General features: G+C 34.8%; 1 protein-coding gene across 1 annotated transcript; it reads left to right on the plus strand.

Moving 5' to 3' along the window:
• Positions 1-1522: 1522 nt before the first annotated feature.
• On the plus strand, positions 1523-9828 carry LOC114495113 (vasoactive intestinal peptide). The gene is made up of 7 exons (XM_036024919.1): positions 1523-1701; positions 2910-3018; positions 4800-4910; positions 6265-6369; positions 7123-7254; positions 8049-8136; positions 9818-9828. Exons 2-6 carry the CDS (start codon positions 2912-2914, stop codon positions 8092-8094), a joined length of 501 nt encoding a protein of 166 aa, XP_035880812.1. The 5' UTR covers positions 1523-1701; positions 2910-2911; the 3' UTR covers positions 8095-8136; positions 9818-9828.
• The last annotated feature ends 455 nt before the right edge of the window (positions 9829-10283 follow it).

Below are 10283 nucleotides of genomic sequence, written 5' to 3' on the forward strand. Positions count from 1 at the left end.
TATTCTGTGGCTCTCAACCAACTTACTTTGCTGTTGCTGTTCTTAATAAAACTGCTTCACTGAGAATTGGATGACGAAGAGATAAGGATAAAAAATTCCATATGAGAATCATTTCAAACTCTCGTTTGTAATAATCAGATCAAAAAAGATTTCCTGGAATTAAGCCACAGGAACTCTGGCTTAAATCAGAGCTGTCAACTGGAAAACAAATTTCCAGACATTTTGAAATTTAATTTATTTAATTTTCCTTGTAACTGAATTAGAAGTATGATTAAGCATGGCAGGATTTTCTTTTACTGGATCAGTCTGACTCTGAATAAAGCAAATAGATACTAAAGTCTTAAAGTAGAAATAAAGAGGCTTTCAAGTTGTTCTCCCTCAAGGAATTTAAGAACAAAAATGAATTAAGACTTTATACATTTAAAACATTTAGTACTTTATACATGTAAAAACAAAAAAGAACATACGCACTGGAAATTTTAAAAAGTAAAAATAGCATTTTACTTTCTTGTCCATAGAGTTGCTCGTTTGGCTGTATTTTCATCTCAAACTCTGGTTAAATGTATGCTGAGCTACACCGAGTTAAAGACTCACAAATAGGAATTGGGTCCATCAAAGCACAGCACACCATCCATGCTTTCCAACTCGTTCTTTGCAGCCACCTGTCAAGTTACTGAGTTGAAAATATTCCAAAGCTGGTACAGTTGTGGGTGTGTGTTCAGGGATAAGGGAGAAACATAATAATTCTGTGTAACAAAGTTTTAGAAAAGGGATTACTACAACTGTTAAAAATAAAAAAATTAAGCCCATTGACAGACTGATAATATAGTTTTGGAGCTGTTTGATATTATGTATGTGAAAGGGCACTGGGAATACCTGTATCCCATGCAAATGGAAAATAGTAGTGCTACTACTACATTTAACAACAGTGTGCATATTATACTGGGTAGGGGCCTTTTGAAATTTTTATCCTGGGATTAGTTTCAACATAAAGAAATTATAATAATAGGGAAATCAAAAAAATTACATCTAGAAGCTTTTAAAGTTAGGATAGATCTCAAAAAAACATCACATGAATTAGGATGTACATGAATAGCATAAAAAAATAAATTAAGACCTTAGGAGAATTGATACTTTGTAGTAAAAGAGAATTATATTTAGAAGCATAATATACATAAGTGTTTGTTGCTTTTTTAAATCCATTCTTGCCCATAAAATTTCTGAAGGAACCTCAGTGGCCCGGCTATAATGCAAATTAATTTGCTTATATCAGTACTGATCAGTAAAGATTAAAATACTTCCCATTAAACTTGGTAGCTGTTTTTTAAAGAAAAGTAAATTTCCTATATTTTGCGTCTTGAAGTTACTCACTATGTATAAATCAGAAATAATGACAATTAAGTAAGTACCTCCAGTCCTATTCACCCAGTGGGAGTACAGCTGTGACGTCTTTCAGAGCTTTGTGATTGCTCAGCCCGAAGTACAAGCCCTATAAAACGATGGGCTTTGAAATGCTGGCCAGGGTAGAGCGAAAAGCAGCTGCTGGTGACAATACCCAACCCTGAGCCAGTATCAAGTTCTGGTTCAGCTCTAAGGACAGAGAACTTGTGGAGACACTCCGGGCCTCACAGGACTTCAGCACCTGAGACAGCTCCAGTATTCTGAAGAACAGAAGGCTTACGGGGAGCACTCCCAGGCAAGGTAAGTGCAACGTGGGCTTTTTCCTGTTTAGCTCTTTCTGCCTTTGCAACTTTTCTCGGGGCATGTTGCATTTTTCTCTCTCTCTGGAAAAATACTTACAGTGTTATTTCTTTATAAAAACAAGAAGACAAGTTTCTCAGTCACCTGGTAAGCATAGAAGTGCCTCAAAATCTCACATGTGAATGAGTTTTGTGAGTTTTTTTCAGTTGAAAATGCTTTCCCTTCTTGCTCTCTTCCTTAATACTGTTTTAAGATAATGTATTCAAGTTGGGTTCTTTTGCTTATATATACATTTTTGACTGAAGTGTTCAGTGGGTACACTTTTTGAAGCTTTCAACTTGTTTTTTAAGTTCTGTTCTTTCTATGTCATAGGTTGATTACATGAAATTAGAAAGCATTACTTTTCTCCTTATTTTAGATTTAATCCCATAATTTTTATAGACAGCAAGGGAATAGACCTTGAAGTCATAAGTTTCCATATAGAAACTATTTAAAGTAAAAATGTGTAAGTAGATCAAATGTTTTTAAAAAACAGCTTTTAATATATTTTTCTTCTGTGGCAATTATAATGTCAATGGTGATATATAATTCAATGATTTTTTTGGTGTTAATTCATACCATACCATTAAGTTGTTGAAACTCAGGCTTAGGAAAGTATGTTGCCAGTACCATTTACAATGAAAACAGGAAAAATACGCATATAGAAAATAATTGTATACTGTTAGATATATACATTTTTAGGTACATGTACATTATTAAGTATACAATAACCTATTATATATTAATCAGATGCAGAAATTTAAGTCAAAGAGTCAGGCATTTTGTTGAAGTTGTTTCCTCTAGTTAGAAAAGATACTAAAACTGCATGCTACTCCTTTGTCATAGAAAATGGTCTCAGGGTTATTTCCAGCACCGTGAGGGCATGCCATTCCTGTGTACTCAGGCCAGTATGTTCTGTGCCTCTGAGAGAGAGGCAGCAGTTGAAAAGGATCCTCATTTTTATTCCAGCACCTGTCCATAAAATCAAGAGAAATCTTCTTCATTTTAAAAGTAATAATATTGCAGTTTAACTATTTCTATAAGATGAACATTACTTTTCCCAGACTGTCTGCAAGAGCTTTCAGAATTTGCTAGACACTCAGGACTACCTGGGTGGTGACGCCTGTGGTTGGAAAGGCTGATGTGACTGTCTCCCTTTCAATGTACAGAGATGGAAACCAAGAGGAACCACCGGCTCCTCCTGCTCCTGACCCTTTGCAGCATGCTCTTCTCACAAACAGTGGCGTGGCTTCCTTTGGGGGACCCTTCTGCTGTAGGGTAGGTTCTCTTCCAATTCAGACAGTTAAATGGTCTTTCTGTATGAAAATGGGAATTTTATATCTGTTACTGTGGACAACTTTTTAAAAATTATGTACTTTTTATTAAACACTTGGTTGATATATTAAAAAAGCTTTTCCAACATCAGGTCTGCATGATTTTTTGCTTCCTGAAATTGCCTCTGAGGGCATGACAGACAGTGTCAGTGACTAGTTTTATGGACAGGATAGTTCACCTTTCCAAACAAGGTGGAAGGAAAATTTGACTTTCTACTCATTCAAAGCCAGTTTTAGATAAGTAATGAGCTTCTATGCAGTGTCATTTCAGTTCAGATCAGTATCTGATAGAAAAACAGATATTTAGTTGCCTGTCTCATTTAGTTTCTTTTTAAGATTAGTTGGTAAATAATCATAAATTTAGTGTGTGTGTATACATATATACATATATACACACATATATATATTCATGTTGGATAGAACTATCTATGCAGAATTTGCTAGTATTAAGAATTGTGGAATAACTGGTCTACTGAGACACCCTTGCCCAGTGAGTGAATTTTAATGTACATGGTTTTGACCATAAATCCTCAAGTTTTACTGTGCTCTGTGTGCTCTTTCATATTTCAAATCCATAGATTATAATGCAGCTCACTTAAAGCTTTATCTGAAATAAAATAAATTTATATTTAAAGAAATACACAGTAAATGAAAACTACAATAGTTTGATCTTTCATTCCAGTTTATAGGCATCAGTATACCTAAAGGCAAAACTATCATTTTGTGTTTGCTTATTTTTTCATTCCTGACTCTTTGCTGAATGTAGATTTATGCTCAGTAGAGTGAATAATCTCCTAATTCTTGATGTTCTTCATGAAGTCTGCTTAAAGCCAGATCTATGTAGCTTTGATACTGAGCAGAATGATTCTGGCTGAATGATTATGTCACCACAGATGAGCAATCACAAGAATGCTGAAGTTTGCACTCATTGCTAGGCTTCATACTCAAAGAGGACTGCTTGTTCCTGACCACCAACCACCATATCACTGAAGATACACAAGTGTCCAGGAGCCAACACATTCCTAGGGGTTTATCCTACCAGAGAAAATGTGCATAGACATAATTTTCATAGTGTGCTGGTGTTCAAAATGTGTATGCATTTATAAACACAGTCATATTCCATGTATAGGCAAGACTATACTTAGACTTTGAAGTGAAGCATTGTACAGCCCTTAGTAAAACACATTAACACATCAGATTAGAAAGTCATGAAATTGGAGTAACCACTCAGAGAAGGATGCTTTGGATTGATTAATACAGAGGAATGTATCTCAATGAATGATACTAAACATCAACAAACATACAAATTGGTCCCAGTGTTCATGCTGAATAGCAAAATTTTCAAATTTTTGCTATTTCAAAGTGCCTAATTGTATTAAATTTTTCTACTTGTGAAATTGAGCTTTGCAACATGTAGATCTTATGGAGGAAACGTACTTTGTTTAGTGCTGTGATAGTATTGAACTGAGTAGCTCTCATACTTGATGCATACAGGTTGTAAAAGTTATATTGTGTCTGTTTTGGGCATAAATTAAAACTTATTATTTACACTCTCAAATACCATAGAAGCCAGTAAATCAGATATAATACATATAGTGAATAGGTGATATTCCCCAAGCTTCTGAGCATCTTGTTTAAAATGACTGTGAAAACATGAGCACAATCTTCTGAGAAAAGAATGAATTGTATTTCACTGTACTTTTTTTCTAATATGTTGGGTGACAGAATACCCTATGAAGGAGCAAATGAACCTGATCAAGTTTCATTAAAGTCAGACACTGACATCTTGGAAAATGCATTAGCTGAAAATGACACACCTTATTATGATGCATCCAGGTGAGTTCATTTTTATGGTATAGTATTTTGAAAACACATTCTTGAAATACATGTTTGATTTTATGTCTCCATGAAGCTGTTTCTACAGTGTAACCGTACAGGTTTCCACATGTCACAGTTTCACCCAGCCTGATTTATTAATGCTTGTACAGCTGGTCACAACCTCCATGTAGAGAGGTTGTAACAAGCCAGGATGAACTAATCATTCTCTTGCATTCTGCTGTACAAAATGTCAACAGGAGAAGTTGCACCAATTCTAATAAAACATTACTATTTAGGGTTCTAGCATAGAGGAAGTTCTAGGGCAGTTTCTAGAGGAAGTTTCATGACTAGGTACAGAAGAGATGTCTAATAATAAAAGCTATTTAGTCACAGAGACATTTGTCAAGAGCAACATTCACGTGTAGACAGAGTAGCTCTCTACTGAACACAAACTATAAAAGCTTCTTTATTTGGAAAGAATAGATGGTTGATAAGCCCCAAGGTCCTCTCTATTCTAAGAGATTTTGTCTCTAATATTTTGGCAGAAGAAATAGCAGAAGGATAATAGGGGTTTTTATCCCCTACAAATCAGGATTGTTTCCCCTTATATCTATCATCATTAAAGGTAGTACTAATAAAGCACCATAAATAAAGAAATAGAAAGTAATTTGTTATATTTCTCCCACCAATATTTTTAAGAGAAGAATTAGTTTTATAGATTCTATCAGACAGCATTATTTAATGTTAAGACATACTTCTACAAAAGCTAATTTCATTAAGTTTTACAAAATTTGAGGGTGAAAATATAGGATATCTTTTGATATAAATGAGAAGAAAATATATTTTATGAAATTACTAGGAAATCTCCTTTGAAACTTAAATTTTTATGAAAAGATTTCACAAACTTTTTTCTTTTGTATGCTTGACATTTATTGCTTCAAAATAAATTCTTTTTTAATTTTGTATTATTGTTGAAGTACTGTTGTCTCCATTTTCTCCCCTCCACCCTGCCCATCTCACCCATCCCTGCCTCCTACCCTCTACCCTACCACTTTGGGCTTTGTCCATATGTCCTTTATACATGTTCCTCAATGGCCCTTCCCCCTTCCTCCCCCATTATTCTCCTAACTCCTCCCCTTTGTTTACTTTCAGTTTGTTCTTTATTTCAGTGTCTCCAGTTATATTTTACTTGCTTGTTTGTTTTGTTGATTAGGTTCCCCTTATAGGTGAGATCATATGATATTTGTCTTGCACTACCTGGCTTATTTCACTTAGCACAATGCTTATGACTTTCTCTCTTAATGACAGAGTCAAAATAATATTTTAGAAAACCATTTTCAAAATAATGGCTATCCTTTGTTCTCTGTTTTAGGAATGCCAGACATGCTGATGCAGTTTTCACCAATGACTATAGTAGACTCTTGGGTCAAATTTCTGCCAAAAAATACCTTGAGTCTCTTATTGGAAAACGATTTCGGTAAAGAGAATTTATTATTTTTATTAAACACAATAGGATTATTTAATGTGAGAATTATATTTACATTGTTAATAACTTACTGATTTTGTTGCAAATGTATAACTTTTACAATGTTCAATTTAATTAAAAATAATTTATATTCTTCAATAAAACATACCAATACCATGGATTAAGGAAATAAGCCTTTCTGTTAATAAAATTCTCACTGGTTTCTGACATATTTAGTTTTTTTAGTAGCAATCATTTGTAAATCTGCAATTAAATTGCAGTAGACACAAGAAAAAATAAATAAGACATATTATAAACTAAAGCAAATTTTAGTGTTAACCACAGTACTTGTTTTTTAATGTCCTGCTCAAACCAAGCATTGGAAGATTCTTTCTTGAAATGGTGAAAATGTGAATAGTTAGATGGCACCCTTCAGGTGGCACAGCATCTAAAGAAGCATTCATGTATAAAGAACTTTTCCTCCCAGAATACAACTTCAAATATCCCCCTATTTTTTGATAAATTATTTTCTCAGTAGATACAAAATATGTCTTAAGGCACTCCCAGTAAGTGCCAAAATATGTTGGATTATTTTTCACTCTCTTATCCTTAGACTCGGGTATATTTTTTCAGTGTATTTTTTGTGACAGAAAATGAGTTGAGTGTTAAAATTAATTTTTGTACGACTACGAGAATATTGGAACTTTGGTGTATTTATCCTTTCTTGTTAGAACCCTTTGATTTTATTGTTCTCCCATTTCTTAGCAATGACATCTTGGAAGACCAGGGGCCAATCAAACGCCACTCGGATGCGGTCTTCACTGACAACTACACTCGCCTTCGAAAACAAATGGCGGTGAAGAAGTATTTGAACTCAATTCTCAATGGGAAGAGAAGGTAAAGATACAGAAGACTTGCTGAAATGAGCAATTATAAACTATTTTAAGAACAGCAGCTACAGAATGGAGACTTACCTATCTGTCTATCTTTCTATCAATCTATACTCACAAGCGTAATTCTCAACCTTGGCTGTCCTTAGACAACCTAGAACTTGTTGCTGGGAAATTAGTGCCTTTGTGGATATGGCTCTCGCCGTTGGTTTTTCCCAAGAACTCCCTGGTTGACTCTGTTGTGCCTCCAGGGTTAGACATGACGACTCGGGAGGCATCTAGTTGAATCTGGAGACAAGTTGTATAAAAAATGCTAATATGTAAAACATGTAAAGTGCCGTCAGACAGCAACTGGGTATCACATGGAACTCCCTCTATGTGCATTCAATTCTCTTATTTTACCAAATTAAGCTATGGGTTCTTTTGTCTTCTCAGATTCTATAAATCTGTGACTCTCTGGATTATGTGGATTTGGGAGCATAATAAATAGAAAGTGGGTTGCTCTCTCTTTTAATTTGATTATTTTTGCTTAGATGGTGAGTACTAAGGTCTAAATATAGTGGTTGATAGGGGTCATACAAGATAACTCTCTTTGCCCACCAGATTTAGAATGTGTAAGAATAATTTTAAACCCTTTAAAATTGAAGAATCATTTCTATGTAAGAACTAACCTACAAGATAATTATTTAGCCCTCCAGAGCACTTTACAAGGCACAGAAAATAGCCTAGATCACGCAGTATCATTTCTTTAAATGCTTTTTCATCTAAGAGCCTTAACATGCACCTTTTTTTTCTCTATAGCACTGAGGGGGAATTGCCTGACTTTCTTGAGGAGCTAGAAAAATGATGAAAAGGGTCTTTGAGGAAAGCTGGCAACAACTTCCCAGTGGTGGGTATATCTGTGCATTCTTTACATGTCCTTATAGGAACCATCTAGTTACTTGAATAAGTAAGAGTCACTTGTTAAGAAATATCTTAGACTTTTCACAATGAGGCCTCATGTAAGAGGGACACTTCTACCTGCAGTGAACTGCAACCCAGTAAAGAGCTTAAAATGATTCATGCAGAGTTCTGATTGCATAAAAGAGAAAATCACAATGAGTAAACAGTTCTGTATGTCCTAGTTTATCCAGACATATTCTTATCCCTCTGTCAAGGTATAAAATGGAGAAGACTGACTCATACTAATGAGAAAAACTGGCTGTCTGAGAATCAACCTAGGTTGCTTTTATTAAGGTTTTTGTCCCACGATTGACTGCTAGCATCTCGTTTAATTTAAGTATAGGGAAATGCCACCAAATCATGGTACAGCTTGTTATTATCAAAATACAGGGCACTTTGGGTCTAAGTGTGTTCCTTGAAACCTAGCAAGCATCATGCAGCAAAAGTGAAATCTACCTTTTTCTTTACCTATAAAGTGAGTGTAGGTATTATGACTCCAATACTATTCACTGTAAAATACTTTTTTGAGTAGAGAAAACATGAATAGGTTTTTCATTTGTTAAGTCACAGCTTGTTACCACAATTGCTTTTATGTGTATAAGTCATATTTTTCCTGAGTGCAGTAATGCATACATTAGCTCATAAAAATATACTGCTGATACTTGGCCAGTGCTTAAAGAAATTTCACATCTTAACTACCTGAGGTTAGCTAAATTTTTCTTAAAGGCTATGGAATAAATATTCTTGGTTTTGCAGTCTCTGTGGTTTCTGTTAAAAATATCTCTGCTACTGTAGTGGGAATTTGTCACAAAAATATGTAAAATGAATGGGAGTAGCTGTGTTACTATAAAACTTTCGTCATCACACATGTAGATAGGCTTGACCACAACCCTGAAAAAGTGCAGGAGATTGAACTAGACCCAAGCTCAGACTGAGTAGATATAATTCATTGCCTTGCTTCACTTCCTGGTTTTCACGAGAGTCCTCACTCATGGACAGGGTGTCTGGGGAGACACCTGCACAGCTGGTCACTCGTGTCCACTGATCACCCTTCACTCCTAAGAGGCACACGTGGTCAGAGGCGCTGCACATGCCCACCCACGGTCACAGATGGGCTTTTCAGAGAAATGAGTCTCCTTGCTCAAAAAGGAATGGTAATCTCATGTAGCTTCTTGAAAAAAAAATACTTAGAATAAGAAGGCTTCTCTAGTAAATTATATAGTGCAGCTGGCACCAAAATTTAATAGAGGTTTAATCATTCTGTCTTTTCCAAATTATAAGATTATTTATGAGATTCTTCCCTTTATTTTTTTCTTTTTTTCAATGGGTAGCTTTGGACAAATTCTTTTAACAGGAAATCTTGTGGGTCAACCATTTGTGAAAGTTACAAATGGGTAATTATTAATAAATAACTGATTGGGGAGTCCCTTCACATCCCAGTTCTCTTTCTGACAACTGGGCCCCTGGAAGATGCCCTCCTGGTATCACATGACACGATCTCCTGTCACAGGCTGCTGGCAAGGGCCAAAGAGAAGTAGATGTTTATCCAATAAGTGTATAAGTGAATGAAATTAAGATGCTGTGAATAGAAATATTTTATCCTTATATACTATTTTTTTCTTTTCCAGAATTCTTGAAGCAAAATGATAAATGGAGCAATTATGTTTTGAGTTCTACATCAGTAATTCAAGCAAACATCTTCAATATCAAAACCAAATAAAGTGCTGTGTTGTGAAAGTTGTGATTTATTTTAAGCTAATGTAATAACTGTGTTGCTTACGTTGCAAATATTATTTGAGAGTTCTTAAACTTGTCTTTAACTCGTGAAAATCCTGTAATTTCATATGCTGTATATCCTTTATAACACAAATATATTTAATGATAAGAAAATACTAGGCTAATTCTAATTATGTGAGGCTTTTTGGAAGGGTGGTAATAGAGCAAATTGATGTGTTTATTTATAGAGCTTCTTTAAATATTCAGAAGAGTGGAACAGATGATCAGTGTGTCCAAATTTGAATGTTAAGCGGATAGAATGCTGTGTTAAATAAACCTCATAATGTCTAAGAGAATACTAACCAAGATAAAAAGTCA

The sequence above is a fragment of the Phyllostomus discolor genome, chromosome 4, assembly GCF_004126475.2.
Source record: "Phyllostomus discolor isolate MPI-MPIP mPhyDis1 chromosome 4, mPhyDis1.pri.v3, whole genome shotgun sequence".
NCBI classification, from domain to species: domain Eukaryota; kingdom Metazoa; phylum Chordata; class Mammalia; order Chiroptera; family Phyllostomidae; genus Phyllostomus; species Phyllostomus discolor.